Below are 26,988 nucleotides of genomic sequence, written 5' to 3'. Positions count from 1 at the left end.
TTTGAACCAAATGATGCTTGTTTGTCTCTTTTTCACTGAGTCACTCATAGCAGACTTACCAGACACAAATAAGCAGGCATCACAACAAGCCAATATTAACAATAGCAATGCTTTTCAGCACTGTTCAAAGAAAAGCCAGAAAAGTATAATTCTCAAGTCAAATTTCACAAATGAGAATCCGAAACTAGAGGAAACAACTACTTAACAAGAAGCATCTGATATCAGAATTGAAGTGTGGAGTTATCTAACTAGACAAGTAACGAGTCATCCATGTCTCAAAGCGAGACCATGCAAGCTGAACTGCAGCTTCATCTTCATCAGGCATTCCCATGCTCTTCCTCCTCTGGATTCCATCACTAGACCTGTTCATGAATGCATGTGCATTGCCAGGATAGATATGCACCTCATGTGGAACTCCAGATGCCTTCAGCTTTTCTTCCAAGGCCTTCGCAGCCTGAGACATCAACATCAATACACTTTAGTTCATTAAATTTGAACCTTTTCATTGTGCTCTCTCTCCTTCCTTTTCTGTTTCCCTAAATCTTGCACTTGTCTCTCTTAAAAGACACCCACTTGGGGAAATTGAAAAATATATCATATAAACTTCAAAATGTTCTCAATTTTACTCAGGGTATCTGGGTATGCTCGTTGGTATAAGTGGTTGATAATGGGGAGATAAAAAATAGAGTGGGGAGTTAACAAAAAAAAAAAGTTACGAAGATAAAATTTCTGTGTTTTGCCCAATGATTGTCAGGAAGGTGAAAAACTCATGCACGATAATTACTGCGTATATCTTAGTAATGAAATTAAGATAGAATTGCAAGGAAATTATCATACTGTGATATCTGAAAAGCCAACAAAACTATCCAGCTCTCCAAAGTGAGCCTGAACAGGAGCCTTGGCTTGGGCAGGGTCTGCAAGCTGAGAAGAAGGAACTCCATAGAATGCTACAGCAGCGTCAACCTCTGAAACCAAGACAGAACCAGCAATAGAGAGAGCACCTCCCATACAAAATCCAGTTACACCAACCTGTTGCAATAAATGATGATCAAATAATTTTAATTATTAAAGCAAAATGTTTACTCCTAATATATAGACAGTTCAACAAAAAAAAAAACTTCATTGAACAACATATAAACCAATGTTATTAGGCCTTCAATCGAAGTACACAATCAACCATATCAAACATTATAAAGACACTCGCTTGCTATCCATAATAATTATCTAAGCCCAACAAACGCTTCTAAGAAAAACCCTATTGAGAGGGACCTATATTTATAGTAAAACACAAAAGCTCAGGGGATTATGTAAAGTAATTCTAACCTAATTGGGTCAGTCTATAAATATGATCATACAAAATATTCCTCTAAATCGCAAATGAAAGAAAAAGGGATCCAATGGGGATTATGCATTGCTGCTTGTGGATTAAGAATTTCACATTCACTATTTTCACCAGTTACTGGATCAAAACTCAAAAGTATAAATCTAGTTTTACAATAGAACTCCAAACTAAAACTCAAAACCAGAAACTTCCTTTTCATTCAAAGCTGTTTACATATAAGACTTAAAGTATCCCATTTCAAACCTCACACTGAGGTTATTATGAGTAGATAAAAAGTAGAAGAACCTTGTGATGAAAGCACAATGAACTCTAAAAACACAGGTTAAAGAATAAAATATTTATCTTAACAAAGTACTCTAAATACAAACAATATCAAACCTTCTTCGAACCATTCGCTTTAAGCCAGTTAACAGAAGCAGAAATATCCTTGACAGCAGCTTGCCAATCAAGACCATCCATCAAATGTTGAGCCTCAGCTACATCCAGACCAACCTTTCCTCTGTACAGACTGGATAAAAGAAAGTAAAACTCATTGGTCATCCAAATGTATATACCATGGGAAACAGTGCCGCCTATAAAAGGAGTTAGAAAAAACTAGGGGCCGTTTGTTTTGGGAAAATGCTCTGTTTTAATTTCTATTTTAAGCCTGTATAGGAAATAGGGAAAAAAAGAAAAAAAAAAGTTGTTTTCATTGTGTTCTATACGAACTTGAAAGCAAGGTGACATTTTTTTTAATTAAAAGTGAAAACAAAAGATCTCTCAAAGCAAACAAGCCTTAAAAGTCCGTTATCTTATCTTACTCTGGGATAAGAGCTTTAAACCCAGTACCAAGCTGAGAAATCTTCACAGCATGGTTCTTAATTTCGTAATCCACACCCCACCACTCCTGAATCACAACAATTCCAGGAGCATCTTCTCTTCCAACCACATATGCGTCAAATGTCTGAACATTGGAAACATAATTTGCATAACAAATAAAAACTGTGAGTTCCAGCTTAGACAGCTAACACGGAATAGTTATAGTATGTCGGAGAAAAGGTAAAGGGAATAGAAAAAAATTAGGTCCAACACCATGACTGGGAACAGTATCTTGTTTAAACAATTCGAATCTAAAATTTAAAACTCAACTTCATGCTACATCAAACTTATTGGGCATGGTAGGTCACTACTAGCATAGCATGAAATAATCAGATCTAACTACAATTTACTTGTCAAGCGCAGATTATTGGGCATGTATAGCATTGTCCACTAGGTTAAGTGCAGTGAAGGTAGCATTTCGTTACAAAAGATGATATTGAAGAAGACCCAAGATAACATCTATGATGTAAATTTATCATCACAACACATGGATAAGAAAAGCTTGTCACTTTTATTTTTGGGTATGCAGTAAACAAAAAATATTCACTAAAGATGTTCATGGAATCCAATCAACAGGGAAATAAACAAGTTAACGATGAATTTAGCTTTAGAAATTCCAAACAAAAGGAAGATTATGTTTCATAAACGAATGGAAACCATAAAATGAGTGAATTTAGCAGTGCATGTAGTTCATAAAGAAAGAAAAACAAATGTAATGGGAATGAAAGAGATTAGACTCACAGTGTCATCTCTTTGAATCTGAATTTTCTTGAAAGGGGATGAAGCAGTGGTAGCCATGGAATGATGGAATGGAACAGAAATGGAGCTCAATGAAAAGCAGATCGGAGAATTTTGCAGCATCACTGATCAAAGTGGCCTTATAAGTGAGAGTACCCAACGACCTACAAACGATGTCGTTTCTTTTGATTTAATGTTCTAAGTTAAATTAAATTAAAATTTGATTAATAATACGATTAACCAAATTTTGTATCCTTATAAAAGTTTCTATATTCAATATCTAACAGTGTCACAAACATAATAATGATTTCAACAGGGATGAAGAAGGGATAACTTCCTGAATATACAATTTATTTCTACTGTATCTAAAAATTTAATTTAGTCATTTATTTTAATCAATTCCATTTCAATAAAAATTCAAAATAATATATTAATATTAATATTATAATAGTGAAAATATGTACGTGAGTTTATTTTTTAATGATAACTAAAAATAATAAAATTACTATTATTGTTATTATAAAATTAAATATAAATATTTTTATAATTTTATCATAAATGCTTTTTATTTATTTTTGTAAGTAGTTTTATATTTAGAAAATGGCTAAATTTAAAAAAATGGTCAAAATTAAATAAATTCAAAAAATCACAACTAAAATTGATAAAATATTTTTTAATTTAAAAAATTATTAAGAAAATAAAATTAAAAATAAATGTGGAAAAAAAATTATTTTTATATATAGATATAAATATAATTAAAGTGTAAAATAAATATAAATTTAAGATATATTTTTTTATATGTTTTTGAAAGTAAGTAAATTATTGTAAATAGAAATTATGATATTTTGACATCTAATAATTTTTTATATACATTTCACATCTGAGTATAAAAGAACTGTCCAATATAAAAATATCATAACTCTCATAAATATAAAATCATATTAAACCAAATTTTATCATTAAATTATTTTTTATTTTTAATTATTTATCAAAATTATAGCTTTTATAAAATTCTACAGAACACTATACCATATTGAATACTCTAAAAAATCTCAATTGACAATAATCTACTATTTCTCTTTTATTTATAAAGGGATGTCTTTTTTCTTCTTAAATGTAAATAGATTGCAGTTACTTTTAATTACGTTGAATGATATTAAAAAAATTTGTAACTGTAGGTAATGTATGTTATATCATTATAATTACAATATGCCTTTTATTTTAGGAGGAAGATATTCTAATGAAATTAAGAAATTAATTATTGTGTAATATCAATGAAATTAATTTTTTAAGCTTAACCCATCAAAATTAATCTGTATTAAAGGTTAACGTGCCGGAAGCAGGCCATGCTCTTCCGAAGATAGCGGCCATAATTGAAGGGGAAAATATTTTCTTCATGTTTGGACAGAGAATTATTTGAAAAATCAATTTATTTAATAATAACTGATTAAGCATCGAATCCAGAACATTGTATTTTGAAAGTTGCAACTTTAATATTTGAAAGATTAGTGTTGACTTTTTAACATGATTTGACATTGTAACAAAACTTGTGATGAGACTTTCTTATGTATATAATATATGTATCGGTAATTAAGACCTTTATAACCTTTCAAAATTCTATCATAAGTGGTATTTAAAGTTAAAATAATATTAAGAAGCAAAATTAGGTATTTCAAGTTTTGAAAAGATGCAAATTGAAAACTATTTTATAAGGATTGATGAAACATTCTTATTATCAGCTACATGTATAAACTGGTGTTTATTCGATAAAACATTTACCATCCTTAAAATTTTTCAAAACAAAATATATAAACTTACCATGCAAAAATATTCATATTCATCCCAAAATATAATCTTAAATTTGGATATAAAGTTATATTCTTTTATCATCAACTCCTTAACTAAATTTATGTAAACATATATTATATATTTATAAAATGAGTCCAATCTTACTACATTTACATAACAAACACGAGTAAACAATAAAAATAAAATAATGATACTTATATATTTATATATATTTTCAAATTTAATCGTGTAACATAATCTATTAATCTCAAACATTTATTAAGCATAAATAAATACATAAATTTATTTAACAAAAAGAAATATTTAAGAAGAATTGTATATATACTTTCTTAATTCTATATACATTTTGTGTTTCTAAGCTAAGAGATATGATTTATTCAATACTGAATTCATGTATTTTAATTGTAAAAAACATACATTAAATCAAGTAAATTGGATACTTATCATTAATTCTTCGATCCTAGATAAATCACTCAATCCCCACAGTCCATATTATATGTACATCAACATGAGAATCCACTAATCTCTTTTGTTTATCTTCTTAACTACAAAATCTTCTTCCTCTGCACAAAATGTTCATATTAATCAACTTGGTATTGATTCTATTTTAAGAAGTACTTTACACGTTCTTTGTTCTTAAACAATGATGTTAATTCCAACACTAAGCTTCTTCACTTGGGAGCTATTGACCATATAGCATATTCTCTTAACTTAGGTAGTGAATATAGACAAATTTTAGCTATCATTATTAACTTACCCAAAAGAGAATAATTGATTGCTAAATATTCTAGTACTATAAACATTTCAAAGTTTGTCGTTTTGATTGATATGTTATATTTAACTAAATTTAAATTCAATTTGATATCTATTTCTAAATTAACTACTTTCATCCATTATCAATTGTTGGTAATGACTAATAAGTGTTTGATGTTGGACATCTCCGCCAAAAGAACATTTGTTACCGTTAGTGTTGAAGTTGGTATGTACAAATTCAAGTCAATCTCTAGTCTTCCCAATAATGCCTATCTTGTCATGAATCTCTCCAATTATGTCAATTGTTGTAATAAAGTTGTCATTTATATATGACACTAAATATTAGGACATTAATCTATTGAAAGAATGTTTCTCATTAAATAAAATTATCCCATTTTAAATTTTGTTAGAGATATTGTTTATAATATTTGTCACAAGGTTAAAAAAAAGGAATCGATTTTCTCCTTCTTAATATCTTTCTCCTCTTATCTTAATATATGTTAATATTTAGGGTCTTTGGTTGAATATATCTATTCATGAACATAAATATTTTCTTACTATTATTGATAATCATAATAGATTTGTTTGAATTTTTCCAATGTCTTTTAAATCTAAAACATAATATATTTTACAAGGATTTGTTAATTTTATTGAAAGAAAATTTGATACAAAATTAAAAAGAAAAAATTATTCAATCATATATTGACATTAATTTATCATGGATTATTTCTTTCAATCTATTAATATTATACATCAAACCACATATATTAAAATCCTTAACATAATCACATTATTAAAAGAAAAAAATTAACATTTATTAAATGTGACTCAAACTTTCTTATTTTTTGTTTTATATTTTACATTATGTTGTTTCCTTAATAAACCTTGTTCTTACACATTTTCTCAAAATATGTCCTTATGTCAAGAATTATATTCTAAATTATATGATGTTACTCTTTTTTGGATGTCTTTGTTACACTAGTACTCTTAGTACTAGCAAGAAGTAGATGGATCCTAAAGTTTTATCCTGTGCTCTTTTTAGGGTTCAAGTCTCACAAGAAGTTTAACTTAGTTATTTTCAAATTTAAAAAACAAGTCACGTTATTGTGAAATTCGTTGGGTATTGTGCTCTTGCTAATGTCACTTATTAGATTCATTAGCTCACATATTTGCTTCACGAATTTTGTGTTCTCCTAAACTCACCTTAGATTAAATATGTTATTTATATTATTGCAAGTCGTGTCTTTTGTGAGAGAACAAAAAATATTGAAATTGACTATCACTTGATCTGTGACAAGTTGCTTCTTAACTCAGTTAAGTTTCTAAACATTAATTCAACACAACAACTTCTTTATAAAAGCCTTAACTCTTAGATGTTTTTTATTTTTCTTGTCCTCAACTGGACATGAATGATATTCATTCCCTATTTTTAAGGCCTTGTTCACTTGAATGGATTCGGGGGAGAGTAATTGAGGGGATTTGAGAGGATTTGAAGATAAATTTTTTTGTTGTTTATTTGAGTGAATTTGGAGGTAAGTGAGAATGAATTTGGAAGTAAAGTTTGTGAGAATTAGTGTAGGATTTGATTGACGTGACAGATTAAAAAAATTTACTTCCAAATCCACTTTCATTTACCTTCAAATTCACTCAAATAAACAACAACAAAATTTATCTTCAAATCTTCTCAAATCCCCTCAATTACTCTCACCGAAATCCATTCAAATAAACAAGGCCTAAGGGTAATAAGGGGTGATAATAACCTTATCTTTTAAAATAAATCTTATTATAAATGAGATATTATTAATCTTATTTTTAATAAGTATCAATCTTATTTTTTTTTAGTTAACATAAATATTATTATAAATTAGTTACTACTAGCCTTATTTTTAGTTAGTATCTTTGTTGCTAATCTTATTATAAACAAGTTAGCATATTATAATTGATTCATACATATAATCTATAAAAAAGATACTTATGTGTGAGTGAAAATCTTCTAAAAATGAGATATTTGGTTTATTAATGTCTTCGCTTAAAAGATTTCGATTTAGTGAAAATATCAATAAACAAAAAATAATTGTGAAGTAAATTTTCAATCCTAACAAGAAAAACTTACCAAAATTCTATTCCAACATTTTTAATAAATCCAACAAATTCAAAATACTTAAACAAATTCATTTATAGTTAAAATTCGTGTTCAAATTTAGTTAACTCAAATCAAAATCAATGTTATATAAAAAGAATATATATTAAATATATCACAATTTATGCAAATATATTAATCTACTCAAATTCACAAACAAGATTAACAACACCTAATTTCGTTTAGGCGAATAAAATTTATTTTAATTTTTTTTAAATAGTAAATAAAAATAAGTGAATAAAAGATTTTCAAAATATAACAAAATATTTTTTATAAAAAAATATAATTAATTTTAGATTAAAAATTAGAAAAAACGAAAAATTGGACAATTAGAAAATTCATATTTTCTTTTTACACCTTGCTTCAAGGCTATTTCATTTCTTTCTACTTATAGCTTCTCTATTTTATGGGTCGAGTAGCCCAACATGTTTTTTCCACCTACACTACCCATTTTATTTTTAAACCACTTTTTCTTATGGGCTATATAGACCCAATCCGATTGGTTTAATAGTTACACGCTGTTTTATTTTCAACCTTTTATATTTTAGGCTATTTGCTATAAGGCCAGTTTTCATATCGCCACTCCTTACATTTTCTCTTGGTACCCTCACAATCCTCTCCAATCATATATATATATATATACATACATATATATATATATATACATACATATATATATATACATACATATATATATATATATATATATGAAACCATGCAACTGTCCTTTCAAATAAAAATATTTAATATAATTTTAAAAAATCATTAAAAATAACTTTTCTAAACTAAAAATATACTTGAATTCTAAAGAACAACTTGAGAATATTTGAATAACCAACTTCTAAAAATAATATAACAAAAAATAACCAAACTTCATTCAATACTTAAACTAATGGAAAAAATAAATTTTCTTAACTAACTAAGCTTAAACATTTGTTAAAAAATGAGGATTAAAACTTTTTTTTACAAAAAAAGTACCTAATTTTATTTAAATAGATAAAAAACAACAACTAAAAGGATCAACTTACCAAACAGTGAAAGAAGACTGAGTTAAAATGAAAGACCTTAAAAAGGATTTTTTTTTATGAAAATTGTAAAAATAGAGAGGAAAGTAAATAAAATGGGTTACCACGTATCAAAATCTATTTCTTCTACAAAGTTAAGAATGGTTTCAAACTTAAGGCAATAATAGAAATCAAAGTTCAAAGTTTTTTTATTTTACATGGATAATGATACTTTGACAACATTTTTTTACAACATTTTAAGATCATTTACATGTCATTCTATGATTGATCCATGTTGGTGTTTATGATTATTATTATTGATTCAGGAATAGTTTTGGACCAATCATATAATAACACGTAAATGATATTAAAATGTTGTCAAAATATCATTATCTATTTTAGGAAAATTTGAACCACCTTTCTACCAAATCTATTAAGTTATGTTTGTCTTTCCCAAAATAGAATATGTCATTGATTTCGTTAAACATAATGAAGTAATATATTTTTGGCTTTTTAAATAATAGTTAGCAATACAATTCTTTGTAGTTCATTTTTTACAGTCTGTATATAATTTTTTGAATAATACATATGCATAAAATTATTTGAAGTTAAAATAATTGTTAATCACTTGGTTCTTCAACATGAATCTATTATAATATAAAAAATAAAGATATATTATAAAATATATTAGAAAAATTATATTAATATCTATATTTAATTTGTTGATAAATATTTTGGTTTTTTATTTATTTGACATTATTAATTTATCTTTTTTTAGTCATATTTATTTTATTGATATTATTTAATAAAAATTTAGTATTAATCCTATGTATAGATAACTCTCTATAAGGTTGTTAGATATATTATATCTTTTATCTTTTAGTTAGTTTATTATTATTTCTCATTTGTATTTTGGGCTTAGCCCATATTTTTTCTATTATAAATAGAGAACCATATGTGTGTATTTTACACAAGGGAGATTAATCTAAATATAGTTTTTCACTATATTCAACATGGTATCAGAGCAGGTTCTCTGATCTTCTTCCGAGTCTCTGCTGTCTGCCGGCGGCCGACCGTCATGGTCGTCGGCAGCCCCTAAAATTTCAGTCGGTAGTCCATTTTCTCTTCTTCTCAGTGCAGTCAATCGCCGACCATCGCCGCTTTCCGCTGCCGTCGCTGCTATCGTGATCGCCGCCACTTTCCGCTGTCGCCACCGTCACAGTTTCGACGGGTGACCTGCGGATCTGGACCGTCTCTTCGAGCGACGGCCAACCACGCCGGTTTCGAGAGCCAGTTCTCAGTCACACGCCGCCACGCAACGCTTCTTTCCGGCCAGTCCGTCGCCGGCCGCCGTCACAGTTTCGACCAGTGACCAGCAGATCTGAAGCGTCTCCTCGAGCGACGGCCAACCCCGCCGGAGACAAGCACAGACTCCGCTCAACGCGCCTGCACGTGCCGCCTTCCCGGTGTCAGAGTTTCACCGCGACACCTCCATAGCTCTCGCCGGACCTCCCTCTCTCTGTTCAGACCTTCTAGAGAAGCCATTGTTGTCATCTTCGTCTGTCTTCGTCTCCGCCGTTGATTGTCTAGGCACCGTTTTCCGTTGTACAGGCATTGTTTGTCGCTGTCCAGCCATTGTTTTGCCGCTGTCCGCGCCGTCTGCCGCTGTCCGGCGTCGTCTGTCACTGTCCGGCGTCGTCTGTCGCTGTCCGGCGCCGTTTGCCGCTGTCCGGCGCCGTTTGCCGCTGTCCCGCGCCGTTTGTCGTTGTCCAGGCACCTTATGCTTCCAACCACTGTAGGCCCCCATCACCTAGTCAGTTAGTCATGGCAGTCCCTGTAGTTTTGTCGCTTCCAGCCACTACAGGCCCCATCAGTCAGTGATGGCAATTTAGTCCCTACAATTTTATAGCAGTCAACCACCGCTGCAGTCGCTACCGCCTCAGACAGACGCAACTGCGCCAGTTCTTCTTGGGCTAGAGTTTAGCCCGATCTTCTTGTGATACACGGCTAAGTATCACCACTTGGGAGTTGTCCAGCAAAGAATCTTGGACCTCCAACATATCTTTGGATCTTTGATGCCTTTGTTTCAGCATTGTAGCTTAATATTTGGTTTTGTTTTAGTGGTCCAACAACTGTGATATTCCACATTTCCACCCTTCACACTAAGGGGGAGTACGTTTCCAAGACACTGCAAGTCACATATATATGGGTGTAGTCCCTGCAGTTTTGTAGATTTCAGCTACTACTGTTGATCCCGTCACCCATCCATCATTGATGAGGATTTAGTGTAGTCCCTGCAGTTTTGTAGCTCTTAGCTTTCAGCTACCACTGTTGATCCTGTCACTCTTCCATCATTGATTGCGAATCAGTCCTTGCAATTTATCATTGTCCACACGGCTCTCCTTCATCCACTTTTGAAGTTGAAGTTTCACAAGTTGCTGTTAGTCTATCTATGTTTGCCTCACACTCTTGAAGACAAATAATCTAGTTCAACACTGTGTTCATCTATTTCAAGCTTAGTTCATACAATTTGTATGCTCCAGTTTGAGGGGGAGTGTTAGATATATTATATCTTTTATCTTTTAGTTAATTTATTATTATTTCTCATTTGTATTTTGGGCTTAGCCCATATTTCTTCTGTTATAAATAGAGAACCCTATATGTGTATTTTACACAAGGGAGATTAATCTAAATATAGTTTTTCACTATATTCAACAATGGTTTTAGGTAATTATATTTTTAATAGAATAAATTGAAATATTGTGTCTAATAATTTATTTCAAATGTTTAAAATATATATTTGAGATAAAAAAATCATAACTTTTAATATTATAATTTTTGTTTTATATTCTTTTAATTTAATTTTTATTATTTTCAATTTCAAAATGAAACAATTTATAACTTTATTAAAATCAAAATAAAAGATAAAAACTAACAAATTAATTGTCTTCAAACATATCTCTAATGTATAAATATTTTCATTAAATGAGTATTGAAATATACATTAGACATACATTGATTAGACGAATTTAGCTATACACACTATAGGAAAGAAATTAGACGAATATATTAGTATACATGAGACAAGTTCTTCATACATAAATTAGATGACTACAACAAAAAATATTAGACTAATCTAAAAATACATATTAAACGAGTCTGTTATACACTAATTAGACGAGTATAACAAACAAAAAAATACGAGTCATTCCAACATTAAATAAACAAGTCTATATGTAATGTTTTTTCTCTTACAAAAAATTATCTATAAAAATTACATTATCATTTTTATATTACATTATAATATTATTATTCTTATTATTGAATATTCTTTGTATTTTTAGCATGTAAAAGTTAAACTGATAATATTTAATAGAAAAGACATTAATTATATGTATATAAAACTTTGAATAGGATTTTAAGGAAACCCTCGTGAAGAGGAAACCTTAAGTACTCATATTGGAAAAGATTTGAAATGTAACTTTTATAACTCAAGCCTAAAATGTGTGACTTAAGCCCTAAGAAAGGCGGTTTGGAAAGATCTTGAATCAAATGTCTACGGTTGAAACACCAAAGCTAGAGTAGGGCATTTTCTTGAACAATTTATAAATACATACCTTATATCCTCATTTTAGGCATTAAGCGAAGATTAAATATCCAGTAGTGGAGTAGGAATACAATATTAGAGGCTCAAAAGTTGCTTTCACTCTAAATATTATGACTAAATGTTGTTGCATTTGCATTACAATATTCTATGAGTAGTTGAACTTTCTTGTGTTAAGGTTGAATGTAATCAATTCTAATTCTCTGTATTTTTACTTCTTGGATATTCATCTATCTTTTCATTCAATCTGTTTATGATTTAATTTGTGCTTGTTGTTTGATGAATTAATCACTTGTCTTACTTCACTGGTTTGTGTAAGACCCTTGAAATTCAAGGGTAAGAGTAAGTATTGGATCATAATAAGACTAAGAAACTCAAAATTTAGCAAGTGGTACAAAAGTTCAAGTTATAAATAAAATAAAATGTTGTCAAATGTTGACATGGTTCACTATTTTAATTATAACTTTTTGTGCAGTTAATATATTGAGTTGATTCTTGTTACAATGAAAAGTAGACTCGAAGAGCTTCGATTCGAGTACTCATACGCATATTTTGGACTTCGGGAAAGGGTTCAACCGAGTTGTCAAAGTTGTGTCAGAATTCTCTACTCGTTGGGCGAACAAAACCACTCGCTGGGCGAGTGGCGCTCGTTGGGCGAGTGAATTTTTTTTTCCGAAAAGTCAAGATTCCTTCTAGAATGTCCCCGGATGATGTTGGGACACTGTTTGGCACGCTGGGCGAGTAAAACAACTCGCTGGGCGAGTGAAAGAGCTCACTGGGCAAATTTTATTGCTGGTTGGGCGAGTGACTCAAGTTCTGAATACGTTTTTGGTGAGCCTGAGCCTATATAAGGCGCCCCTCAGGTCCTAAGAAGGGTTAGAAAACCCAAAACACTTGGAGGAGAGGGGCTGAGCTGAGCTTTGTACGAAGGAAGAGTTTGGGTCCATGGAACGACTGTTGGCAAACAAGCTAAGGATAAAATTGTAAGGGAGCTAACCTTGAGTCTTTTCGTTTCTACGTGTTTTTGATCCTTGAAAACATTGGTTTTTATGAATATGGTCCTGTGATGAAATATGCAAGTCTATTGACGGTTTTAAAATGTGATTTTGATTCTGTTACGTATTGGTTTCAGTATAATTCATGTTTGATGATATTGTGAGTATGTTATGATTATGGTATTGTTGATTCTGTGATTATGAACGGGAATATTGAATCGATGTTCGGTGAATATGTGAAATTGAGTATGTATGTACTATTTAACCGGAGGATTTCAAATGTATGAAGTTAGTGACTCTGATTTTCGATGTTTTAGGATTTAGATAAGCCTGGACTGTTGGTATGCCATGGATAGAATCTGTGTATGATGTTAGGAGTAAATCTGAAGATGAAAATGATATTTGTTTGTGATTTGGACTCTATAAATGATAATTTGTGGAGTTGGGACATGAATCCTTGATGTATGTGATGAATTATGGTATATGTGATGATGGTTGATAAATTTAGATGTTTTGGAAAGTCCAGAATGTTTTCTGTGAGGCATGGTTCTTGTTGTTGATGCATCTGATATAGGTGAATATGGTGTATAGTCTGAGACTACGGTGTATGGATATGTTGTTTTGATGTATAGTCTGAAACTGTTATGAGATATGAGGAACTATGATGTGTATGTTTTGGTGTTGTGATGTTGTTATATGCATCTTGAACATGGTTGAATTGTGCTATGTGAGTGCACCGTGAATATAATATGATTTTGGTATGGAAAATGTGATATGCATGTTGGCTTGGAATGGTCTCGTTGTATGAGTGGTGGACAGTAGCGTTGTGGTTGTCGGTTCTGATAAGCTCCATAGATGAGCGATCGGAGTTGCCTTGATAAGCTCTTTGAGTGGTGGGTAATTACACTGATAAGCTCACTAGACGAGTGGTGAGAGGCAACCCTGCACATCGATAGTGGTGTGTATCAGCCCTGATAAGCTCTTAGAGTGATTGGAGTGACGCAAAGTGCTTGTCTTGATAAGCTCGTTACGATTGGGATGACGTTGTGGTTGATGGCCCTGATAAGCTCACTAGATGAGTGGTGGGAAGCAATCACTACACATTGGTGAGATGTGTAACATACCTAATAAGCTCTTATATAGAGTTATGGGAGTGACGTTGAGCATTGGCCTGAATGTGTTTTTATTGTATAGCAGTGTATGCAACATAGATGTGTTTTTGTATGTTGTATAGCGGTATATGTAGCTTGGATATGTTTTATATGTTGTATAGCGGTGTATGCAACATGGATCTGTTTTATATCTTGTATAGCAGTGTATGCATCATGACATGATTTATATGTTTTATGGTGGTGTATGCAACATGAATATGTTTTATATGTTGTATAATTGTGTATGCAACATAATGTGATATATATGTTGTATAGTGGTGTATGCAGCATGGTGTGATATATATATATATATATATATATATATATATATATATATATATATATATATATATATAAATGTTTATGATATGTATGTTGTTTGTTTTTGTTAGCTCACCCTTGCTTGTTTGTGCATGTGAATGCGATGATCGTATAATGTGTGATGTTATACAGGAGCATGTTTTATTACAGATGATTTGGTCGCTGCTTCTGATCATGCATAAAGGATGAGAGATATGTGATATAAAATTGGGACATGTAATGTTAATATTTTATTTTCAAAAAATAATTAGTTTGTAATGAATTATGTAATATTTTCCATAGAGGCTAAAGTTTTATCCACATGTATGTTATGGAAAAATAAAACAATGTCACTCATAGAATTGGGATCTTACAGTTTGGATCTTAGTGAGAACTAGTTTCAAGTTATGGTTAACTAATTTTCCTCCTGCTTTAGATGTTAGGAATAAATTTAAGACTTTAGTTGACTATAGAATCATGATCTTAATGCAAGTGATTAATTCAAGTAGTCACTATCATAATAAACTTTGATGATCTTAGATTCTAGCTGTCAAGAATAGATATAAAGTTGCATTTAAATAGCACTCCCACAACAATGAATGATTTGCATAAGTACATAGACAAGATCAGCCGTCCGTGATGTCGTATGGAAGAGGATGAGATGATATTTATTCCGCCTCTACTCCACCCAATCTATATAATATATATTATTATCAATATTTTCCAAATCCACAAACCTAAAAACAAACTATTGTACTTTCTACATTTTTATGGACTCGAAACCCTTATTCAACTATATTACAAATAACTTGACACACTTGTCAATAGGTTACACAACTGAATACTTTCTCTTTTAAAACTTGATTTTGTGTGATGTTTGGGATTTTTGGCTCAAGCCCTATGGATACAAAATCTCAATCCAAGTTTTCCTATCAAAATAAACATTAGATGAGTTTGTCCATACACTAATTAAACCATTATAACAAACAATATTATATGAGAAAGAAAAAATAATGGATAAACTTTTAGTTTTATATTAAATAAAAACCCGGTTTATATTAGGTTGTAAAATCTAATATTGTAAAAGTCATTTAGGGTATTCGTTTGAAGGAATTGTCCTGTTCACACACAATGACGATGATGGATTAGAAAAAATTTGTTTACTTTCAGAAATAAGCGATGAAAGAAATAGAAGGATTTGCGAGATTATGCTTTTACTTAATCACCACAGCAGTGCGAAGATTTGAAAGGAATGGTAAGTGAATCTCATTTTTAGTCTTTGATAGATAATTTTCATATTTTTATAATAATAATAATTATAATAATAATAATAATAATATTAAACTTAATTTTATTCAAAAGATTTATTACCTTTTTATAAAAATTTGAAATTTTTATTTAAATATATTGTATTAATTATTTATTAAATATATTGTATTAAATTTAGATATTTTTTAAAATATATTATATTAATTATTTATTAATTTTTTATCATTTTATATTACTTAATAATTAGGAAGATTTTGATAATATTTAATTTTTACCAATTAGACAATTTTTTATCTTTCACATGAATCAAATTCTAAATTAATTCTTAGAAAGTTTACTTCCAAATTCATTCTCACTTATCTTCAAATTCAAATAAATGACAAAAAATTTATCTTCAAATTCATTCGCTTAGTTTCTCTAAATCATCTCCTTCAATCTTATCCAAGTAAACAAAAAAGAGAAAATAATAGATAAACTTTATTTTTTAAAATGTTGTTTCTTTTACGTGTTCAAATCAAAACCGCAAGACTACATAGGTGAGAAAGTTAGTTATAGAAAAAAAGTAATGGATGAATTTTAACTTTTAAAAGGTTTTTTCTCTTATATGGTCAAATCAAAATTGCAAGACTATGTAGGTGAACAGTTTCATCAAATCCACAAAGTTCTGGAAGTTAGGAAATTTATTTGTGGTGGACTGTGATTTTGATCTTTTTCCAGCTTTATAAACAGATGTTTGTATTCACCTACAAAAAATATATTTTTCTCTCATTTTCTTTTTCCTCTCATTTTTTCTTTTTTCTCTCTTATAATATGTTGGATTTATTTTTATACTCTGTGAGTTTTTTTGCTAATTTTAATATTTTAAAAAAATTTCAAAAAATTCTTATTTTTCTGAAGGGATTTATACAACATACCGAGCATAAATTTTAAAAAATAATAAATCTATACGTCTCGAAAAATATCTGTGAGTATTTTTTCCCTATTATTATTCTAAACATATTTACAACACAATCACCTACACAGTTACGTTAAAAAGTCATCATAATAAATTATTTAAATAAAAAACAGGTCCATAATCAATTATGAAACTAGGTTAAAAAGTCATCCTAAAAAAATTAATATTTAGGTAAAAAAGGGTCCACATTCAATTAGGAACATGTTTTCAACTATGTTAAAAGTCATTTTAAGATATTATTTTACATGTACTCAATGATTATTCTGCCTTTTCATCTTTCTTTTTTTTTCACAATTTAGCAACATGTACTTCCTGTCCAAATCTTTTATACCAAACCAAAGTTCTCTTTTTTGCAAAGTTTAAAGTTAACTAATTTTTTACTATTAATAACTTCATTTATATTTTTAAAATTATTTTTTAATTGTTTATTTTTGCAATAGAAAAAATGATAAAAAAACAACCATAATCAGTTATTACTATGCAAAACATACATAAAAATTTAGGTGGACACTAAGTTAAAAAGTTAACTAGTAGAAACAATTGTTTATCAAACAAAATGCAACATTTTTCCAAAAAATAATAAATATTTGTAATTGGCTTTGAGGATTTTTATTGAACGGGTGTATGGGTAATTGGAGTTTTGAGTTCAAAAGAATACTCAACTTCAATTTTTCAGAATATTTATCAGAGTACAACAATAAATAACGAACTCACAAATACATCAACCTACAAATGTCATTCCTAATTGCCCAAGGGTCATGATGTATTTTACACCTCTAAATTATTATTTTATATTTATTATTAAACTAAATATATACTTTGGATGTATATTCAATATCATTTTTTAATTGATTTTGTTCTTAATAATTCAGTTCTTATTTTATTTAAAAAGAATTTATATAACTTTTTTTTAATTTTTGTTTTATTTTATTTTATTTAAAAAGAGTTGATATTTTTTTTAAAATTAATGTTGACATGGTTTAAAAATTAAACACGTGTCATAATTCAAGATTTTTTAAACTACTTTTTATTTTTATTTAGGACGAAACTCAATTAAAGATATGTGTTAGTTTTTTTAAATAACATCAATATTAATTTAATAAAAGAGATCATATTAAAAAAACTCCTATTAAAAAATGGTAACAAGTAAAAAATTTCAAATTTATAGAAAATAATAAGTGTTATTTTATTGTTATTATTATTTTAATATGATATTTAATTACGAAAAACACATACAAACAATGTAGGCAGAAAAGGTGATGTTATCGGATATTTCCCATTCTTCGGAATCTTCAAAACACAACAAAACAGTATGTGGAACATGAAAGTTCGCTTTCGATTGGTCAATGTTGCTATCGTGATTGGAATTGTTACCCCATTTCTCTATTAACGAAAACTCCCTTCTTTTAGCTGTTGTTTTTTCTTTTGGTCCAATTATTAATTTGGCTTTTGAGTCGTTTTCCTTTGATTGACTTACTAATTCGGCTTAATTTTATCCTTATTTTTTTCTTTTATTTAATTGATTTTTTATATTTTTATTTTATTTTACTTGAGTCTTAATTTTTTCTTAAAATATTTAATCTATTTTCTTCCGTCATATAAAAAAAATAAATAATCTTTTAGTTTAAAACTTCTTTTATTTTTTTACTTTTTTTTATTCTCTCTCCATCTTTCTTCACCTTCCATTACTCTTTTTTTGTTAAATTCAAGTTATTTGAGTTTTTTTTTAGTTTAATATGTACAATGACTAACTTTCCATTTAAAAGATGTTGAGAGAAGGAGGAAGGTAAAGAAAGAAAGGTGATGAGAAATAGAAAGTAAAGGAAAATAAAGGAAAGAAAAAAACCGAAAAGAAATAAAAAAACCAAAAGAGTTTCAAAGGAAGAGATTATTAAATTTTCACATGTGACATTTCATTAATGATAATTTAATATAATGGACCGAATTCAGTCTTAAAGTAAAACTTAATTAAATAAAAAAATATAAAAAATAAAAAACAAAAATAAGAATCAAACAAATTAAAAATTTAAATATAGAAATTACTTTAGTAATTAAGTGTTTTCCTTTTTTTATGTCTCGTAAGGTTTTTAACCCTGAACATAATTTTGTGCCAATTAACGTTGGTAAATTTACTAGGGTATTTTATATTGAATATTATAGCTGTAAACAAAAAATACTGATGAAGTGGTGAAAATAATGTAAAAATAAATTAAAGAGATAATTTAGAAAGCACATTTTAATAAAAGAGTACGTATTATAGTTAATACTTCAGTGTAAGTGACATCAATGAATATTAATCCTATAAAACATTGTTAAGCAACACTAATCTTCTTTACAATATAAAGATTTATAATTATTTTTCTCTTATATACTTTTATCACACTCCTAACTTTAATAATTTAAGATAAGCACCCACCTCTATTATATTTTAATAAATATACTATTAGTATGTTTTGTATTATTTTTTATAAAGGGTCACTTACTTATTTATTTTAAAATTAAAGTTAGAATTTAAAATATAAAATAATAAAGAATAGTTCATAAACTGAATTTAAAGTATTTTAATTTAAATGGTCTTATTTTTCAAGTATCTTTTCATAAGATAATTTAAATGCATTAACTTTTAATTTTTTAAATAAAATATTTTAATTACAACCAAATATCAAAACTACCACCAAATAATGTTCAGTAAAAAAAATGTAATATATCATATAAAAAAAATTACGATTACAAAATTTTATCCATAATATCAATAAGAATACTTTTGATAAAAATATTCTGGTTAACATTGGTAGAAAAATAATGTTAACTTTTTGGTCGTAAAAATTCTAAGCAACATACACAGAAAGTAAACAAAAAAAGTACCTTTTGATCAATTTAGTAGAAAAATAATCTTAAATGACATCTAATAAAAATAATAATATTAATAGAAAAAATCAATAGAAAAAAAGTATTATTGATGTTTACAATTTTGTTGTATTAATGTCAGCATGAAAATAAGACGAAACATTAACTTTTGATAGTGTCCAAAACATAACTATCATTGACTTTAATTTAAATGGGCTATACTAATATCATTATAAAAAATAATGGGTGTTGTTCCCTTCATCATCCAAGTGTTCCTGCATCTTTTCACTATTTTCTTTTATTCTAAAAATATTCTACAACTTTCCACTATTTTCTTTTATTCCAAAAATACTCTACACCTCCCCACTATATTCAACAATCTTTTTCTTTCTCTCCCCACATTAATGGAGCATTCCCATGGCTCATATTTAAACTTGTGATATATTGTAAAATTTTATTTACATTTTCTCTTAAATAAGTTTGATTCAATCTTATTTTCACTGTTCAATATTTTTTTTTCTTCAAATTACTTAATAAATGGTAAAATTTTGTTCTAAATCTCTAGAAAAATGTTTATATATATGTGTTTTTTTTTACATTTAATATCTATAATTTTTAACATTATATTATGTTTTAATTTACCGACATGTTTGACTCAAATAACTTGAATAAAGTATTTAATTTATTAAATAAATAATATAAAAATATTATTAAATACTTAAAATATAAAAGAAAAGTTATTTGTCAAAGATTTGGAATTTATTTAGTTCTTTCGTCATTATAAAGTTAGTATATAATAATAATAATATATTATTTACTATTAATATTATTATGTTTATTGTTTTGTATTTGCATCTAACTTTTAAGTTTATAAAATGGAAGTGGTAGAAGCATTAATATTGAAGTTTCATCTGGATTTTATATTTTGCAATATATTACAAGTTTAAATCTAAGTGATATGAATGTTCCATTAATGCAGAGAGAGGAAGAGAAAAATTGTTGAGAATAATGGGGAGGTGTAGGGTATTTTTGGAATAAAATAAAATAGTGGGGAGGTATAGAGTATTTTTGGAATAAAAGAAAATAGTGGAGAGGTGCATAAGCACTTGGGGTGGTGGAGGGAGCAACACCCAAAAACAATAATTATGATTAGTTTTAACTTAATGAAAGTACTCTACAATTATTAGAATAATATGATATTTGTATTATAGTAGTCAGATCAACTACAATTTGGGACGTTATCGTTCGATCAATTATAGTAATTATTAAGTCCGTAATAAATTACGAGTTTAGATTATCAACTAAATTTTTTGATTACAAATCGTTAAGTTAGGACAGTTACTTGATAGACCAAATGATAGCTCATCAGGCCGAATGGTCTGAGCAGGTAGATAAGAAACTTCCTACCATTTACCAACAGAATTGTGTAAACTATACCAAAATTAACTAATCATAAAATCGATTAATTTAATATTAAAGTACCATTATTTACCTTTAGGACGTAATTAAGTCAATCTTAAATCATAAATCTACCACAAAATTTATAAATAAAGATTTAAGGTAAGAAAGTAGATTACTCATTAATTACAATATTCATTGCTATTTGTCTAAATTGATATGATCTGATATCGAAAATGAGCAATAGATCAAAGACCAGATAATTGATCTTAATCCCACGTCAAAAACAATATTGAATCCTACTCACTCCATTATGTTTGTATTGTTTAAACCAAGTAAAAAAATAATATTAAAAAGTATAAATTTAATATAGAAATTTGAACGTTTTGAAACTTGTATAAATTCTTAGAAGTTCAATTAAAAGATTCCTATCCAAGCATAAAAGATCATACAAGGGAGTGAATTGCATTTTAGAATTCCGAAGGTTGACAAGTCTAACATAGGCGAGTTCCATGAACAGCAGCGTCTTTAAGAGTAGCCTTATCTGTTATTAGCAGAAAATTATACGAAGTGCAGAGGTTGGTCTAGTTTCTTGCGATTTGCTCAATGGCCAAGCAAGAAGATGATCAGCCTCTCTATGAAAAAGTTTGGTTCAAACGAAAATATCAAAGAGTTATGGACACCTTTATTTTACTCCTCCTTCTCTTGCTTCTTAGTTACCGTCTTTTCTCATCCAACAACTTCACTATCCCATGGATCCTTGCTTTCATATGCGAATCCTGGTTCACCTTCACTTGGATTATCATTCTCACCACCAAGTGGACTCCTGCAGTCACCATAACCCACCCAAATCGTCTCTTTCAAAGGTATCAACTTCATCTCTTCATAATAACTAAGTCACAATGTTAAATGTTCTTCTTGTTTAATGCTTATTATATAAGTATGCATCATTTCTTACACTTCACCCACAGGGTTCCTGAACTTCCACGAGTAGATTTGTTTGTGGCAACAGCAGACCCTGTTCTTGAACCACCCATCATCACAGCCAACACTGTGTTGTCTCTTCTAGCACTTGATTATCCCACCAACAAACTTGCTTGCTATGTTTCTGATGATGGTTGTTCCCCTCTTACCTTCTATGCTCTTGTCCAAGCTTCCAAATTTGCTCAGTTTTGGGTACCCTTCTGTAAGAAGTACAAAATTCAACTTAGAGCACCCTTCAGCTACTTCTCCAGCGTTGCCACCATCGACAGTGAACACTCGCCAGAATTCAAGCAAGAATGGTCACGAATGAAGGTAACTATACAGTATTGTTATTCCTCTTCAATCAATCAATGATGTCACTTCCATTTCCTACTGTAACTGCAGGATATGTATGACAATCTTATCCTCAAAATTCAAGATGTCACAAGGAAACAAATTCCACTACAACTTGATGGAGAATTCACAGTTTTCTCTATTACAGAACGAAGAAACCATCCAACTATAATTAAGGTAACTAACTCATAGCAGTAAAACATATTCATGCATCTAACCAGATGGGATACATATGCTTTAAAATTCTCATGATACATGCTGTAAAATGTATAATTATAACTCTACAAATCCAAATAGCTAAACATACATGGTAGACTTTACTAAAATAAAAAAATTTATTTTCTATTATATACAAATAAGAATAATATTTTAATATATACCGTTGCTTTCTAGAAATCATTCCTATAAAGAACAGTTTCCAGTTTTGAAAATAACCTTTGTTTCTATATTATACATGTATGTGTGGTATAGTTGTATTGGATTTTCAGAAAATAACCTTTATTTCTCTTCCATTTCTTTCGTTTCCAAAATTATAAACAATCAAATTATTTTCAAATATACTTTTATATATGAACATTTAGCTATGTGCCACAGTTATACCGGTGAAAAAGGAACAAGAAAAGGACTTATTTACAATGTGTATGCACAGGTTATATTGGAGAATAAGGATGGCGTTTCTGATGGATTGCCTCACTTAGTATACGTATCTAGAGAGAAGAAGCCACATCAAACGCATAATTACAAAGCTGGAGCTATGAATGTCTTGGTAAGTTTTTTTAACTAACATTTAGTCCTGGAACAAGTTGAAGGTAATGACCCAACTCAATTTATTTTGAATTAATGACTCACATATTCTCATAATTCCTATATTATGTGCAGACAAGAGTGTCTGGATTGATGACCAATGCCCCCTTTATGTTGAACGTAGACTGTGACATGGTTGTAAACAATCCCAAGATTGTTCTGCATGCTATGTGCATTTTGTTGGATCCCAAGGGAGGAAAGGAAGTTGCTTTTGTTCAATGTTTTCAGCAATTCTACGATGGGATAAAAGACGACCCTTTTGGAAATCAGTGGGTGACTGCATTTGAGGTGTTTTTCTCAGTTTTAAACGAAGCTCTACCTTTTCTCTTGTCAAGCAAATTTTATCAAAAAGGGATCTTTTTGAACCGACATTTTCTTGTTTAATATCTAATGTAGTACATAATACGGGGCATGGCAGGACTTCAAGGACCCCACTATTCAGGAACTAACGCATTCCACAGAAGAAATGTTATGTACGGTCTTTATCCTGAAGAAATCGAAATTGGCAGAAAAGGTGTTTCCCTCTCATAAATACATGAAATTATCTCATTCATCTTACATTTTCATGATCCAAATTTTCAGATGTGCTTATTAATAGTTGATTCTCATATATATGACCATTTGTTATTCTTTAGCAGGAAAATTAGGTGAAAAGAAATTACTAGCACAACAATTTGGAAGTTCAAAGGAGTTTGTAAAATCAGCAGATCGTGCTTTGGATTGGAAAACAAACTTTCATAATGATACCAGTCCTTCAGATTGTATTGAGACAGCAATTCAAGTTGCTGGATGTGAGTATGAATGTGGTACTTGCTGGGGTGAAAAGGTATGCAGACTAAACAAAATTACTTTCCAAACTTTTTTATTTTTGCAAAAATATAAACTTTGTTAACTAGCTCTGAGGATTTGGGGAACTTGTAGATTGGATGGCTTTATGGATCAATCACAGAAGATGTAGCAACAGGGTTGAACATTCATAGAAGAGGTTGGAGATCAGAGTGTTGCACTCCAGATCCAATTGCCTTCACAGGGTGTGCTCCAAGAGGATTACTCTCTACAATGGTGCAACAAAAGAGATGGGCCTCAGGTCTCACCGAAGTCTTCTTTGGAAAGCATTCTCCTCTTACGGGAATGATCTTTGGTAAGATCCAATTCAGGGAAGCTTTGTCTTATTTTTGGATCACCCATTGGGGCTTGCGTAGTGTATTTGAAGTTTGTTATGCAGTCCTACCAGCATATTGTATAATCACCAATACCAATATTTTTCCAAAGGTTAGATCATAGATCCAATTTCACTGACAAGGTTATACCATTCACTATACAAATCATTCAGAGAGTTACTTACTCATTCATATACACTCATTGTTTTATTCCAGGGACCTGGTCTGTGGATTCCAATTGCTCTTTTGGTGATTTACAGCGTACACACTCTTTTAGAGTACCTTAAAATTGGGTTGTCCATTAGACATTGGTGGAATAATCAGAGAATGACCATAATAACAACCACAACTGCATGGTTTATTGGGTTTTTGAGTGCCATGCTTAAGCTAGCAGGGATATCTGATACTGTGTTTGAAATAACACAGAAGGAATTCTCAAGTTCTGATGCTGATGAAAAAAATACAGATGCTGGAAGGTTCACCTTCGATGAGTCTCCAGCTTTTGTGGTAGGCACCACCATTTTGTTGGTGCAATTGGCAGCTATTTTGATAAGGTTTTTGAGGTTGCAACAATCTCACAGTGGAAATGGTTGTGGAATAGGGGAGTTGATATCTAGCACGTATGTGGTAGTGTGTTACTTTCCATATCTGAAAGGGTTGTTTGGCAGTGGAAAATATGGGATTCCGGTGTCCACCATATGCAAGTCAGCAATCTTGGCTTTTGTCTTTGTGCACTTCTGTAGAAAGTAACGGTATATGAATCTTCAGTGGCCACTGTAGTTATCTTTAGTCTATTTAGGTATCATTATGTGTTAGTTATTACCAATTGAAAGGTGACAAATAATTTGGAGAACTTCTTCAGCTTCTACGCCAACTACGTTCTACAATAAATATCTTTACCATTAATTGTTCAAGATTATAAATTATCATTTATATTATAACTACATTGTTAGTGTGCCTAAATGTTGTGATTTTATAGTATTATTAGTCAAATAAGAATTACTTATAATATGATTCTAATTTACATAATTTATTGTCATGATCATTATTATCTTTCTGTCAAGTTCTTATAATAATAAGTGATTTCCAAAATTTGTTAAATCTTTATAGGAGTTTGTTAACGCGCGTACGTATCTTTTTCAGTTGGTACATTTTAACAATGTGTATCGGGTTTTAATAGACAAAAATACCCTTAAATATTATGAATTCTAAGTTTTAAGATTAAGGGTATTTTAATCATTTTTATTCTCAAAACTAAAGAAAAAAAAAACCCCAAACTCTTGCTCACCTCTCTCATTCCTTTCAACCCTTTCTCTTTCATCTCTCACACTCCAACTTTTTTTCTCTCATCCTTACTAAAAAATAAGAAACACTTGTCGTTAAACAATTTGTCTTTGTAAAGGGTTCAGTCATTGACATATTCACATTCAGGCAAAGGTTCATTCAAGATCTCTTCAATTTCACCATCTTCACTGACCTCTCTAATTTCATCATCTGCATATGTTGAATCATCATCTCTAAAAAAACTCTCGAGACCAATTACCAATCATTATGCTTGTGGAAATTAGATAAAATTATATACGACAAAAATTATAAAATGAAAACTCATTATAAAATCATTTTTTTTGTAAGAAATTGCTTAAGAGCGAGTATTTCTGATTTTTTCTAGGTCAATTACCAATTCCTTTATGCTTGTGAAAATTAGATAAAATTAGATAAAACAAAAATTATAAAATGAAAACTCATTATAAAATCATTTTTTTGTAAAATTGTTTAACAACCAGTGTTTCTGATTTTTTTAAGTTGGGACTATTGTAGGATGACAGAGAAAATGTTGGAGTGAGAGAGATGAAAGAGAAAGGGTTGTGAGGAATGAGAGAGGTGAACAAGGGTTTGGGCTTTCTTTTTTTTAGTTTTGAGAAAATTATTAAAATATCCTTAACCTAAAACTTAGAATCCATCTTATATAAGGGTATTTTTATCTACTAAAATCCGGTATACATTGCTAAAATGTACCAACTAAAAAACAGGCGTACGCGCGTTAGCAAACCCATCTTTATATATATATATATATATATATATATATATATATATATATATATATATATATATATATATATATTATATACCTTGGTAATGTTAAATTTAATACTTTTTTTTGGTATAAAAGTTAGAAATTGATTTGGTATCTAATTATATCTCTCCTATACTAATAGTATTGGATTTGGATATTTTGAATTATATAATTTATAATTAAAAATATATATTTTTATTTGTACAAGTTAAAATGTAAATTTATATTCTAAATTATATAAATTTATACGGTATAATATGCAACATAAATTTAGAATATAATTTAAAATGTTAAAACATTACTTATTATATAATCCATAATCTAAAATTTTATTTTAGATGATATAATTTCTAATATAAATTTGAAAAACAATTTAAAATATAAATTATATTTTGAATTGTATAGTTTTCAAATATAAAAGATAATTTAAGATTTGAATTATATAATTCATAATACCAATTTCCATTGCA

General features: G+C 29.3%; 2 protein-coding genes across 3 annotated transcripts; one reads left to right on the top strand and one right to left on the bottom strand.

Annotated features, from left to right (window-relative positions):
* On the bottom strand, positions 1–3,085 carry LOC108333089 (uncharacterized). Its single transcript, XM_017568421.2, has 5 exons — positions 2,942–3,085; positions 2,143–2,285; positions 1,721–1,850; positions 838–1,029; positions 1–454 (listed from the first exon to the last, which is right to left on the bottom strand). Exons 1-5 carry the CDS (start codon positions 3,059–3,061, stop codon positions 245–247), a joined length of 795 nt encoding a protein of 264 aa, XP_017423910.1. The 5' UTR covers positions 3,062–3,085; the 3' UTR covers positions 1–244.
* An 18,532-nt stretch (positions 3,086–21,617) lies between these two features.
* On the top strand, positions 21,618–25,358 carry LOC108333318 (cellulose synthase-like protein H1). Of its 2 annotated transcripts, none has more exons than XM_017568727.2 (9): positions 21,618–22,029; positions 22,135–22,459; positions 22,532–22,657; positions 23,130–23,246; positions 23,360–23,572; positions 23,681–23,798; positions 23,920–24,110; positions 24,206–24,556; positions 24,661–25,358. In XM_017568727.2, exons 1-9 carry the CDS (start codon positions 21,770–21,772, stop codon positions 25,192–25,194), a joined length of 2,235 nt encoding a protein of 744 aa, XP_017424216.1. In that variant the 5' UTR covers positions 21,618–21,769; the 3' UTR covers positions 25,195–25,358. The 2 variants fall into 2 exon arrangements, with proteins under 2 accessions (XP_017424216.1, XP_017424217.1); XM_017568728.2 differs by having other exon boundaries at positions 21,619–22,029; positions 23,923–24,110.
* Positions 25,359–26,988: the final 1,630 nt, after the last annotated feature.

This window comes from Vigna angularis, chromosome 11 (genome assembly GCF_016808095.1).
Source record: "Vigna angularis cultivar LongXiaoDou No.4 chromosome 11, ASM1680809v1, whole genome shotgun sequence".
Classification (NCBI taxonomy): domain Eukaryota; kingdom Viridiplantae; phylum Streptophyta; class Magnoliopsida; order Fabales; family Fabaceae; genus Vigna; species Vigna angularis.
The sequence above is the reverse complement of the archived record's forward strand: the minus strand, read 5'-3'. Positions and strand labels throughout refer to the sequence as shown.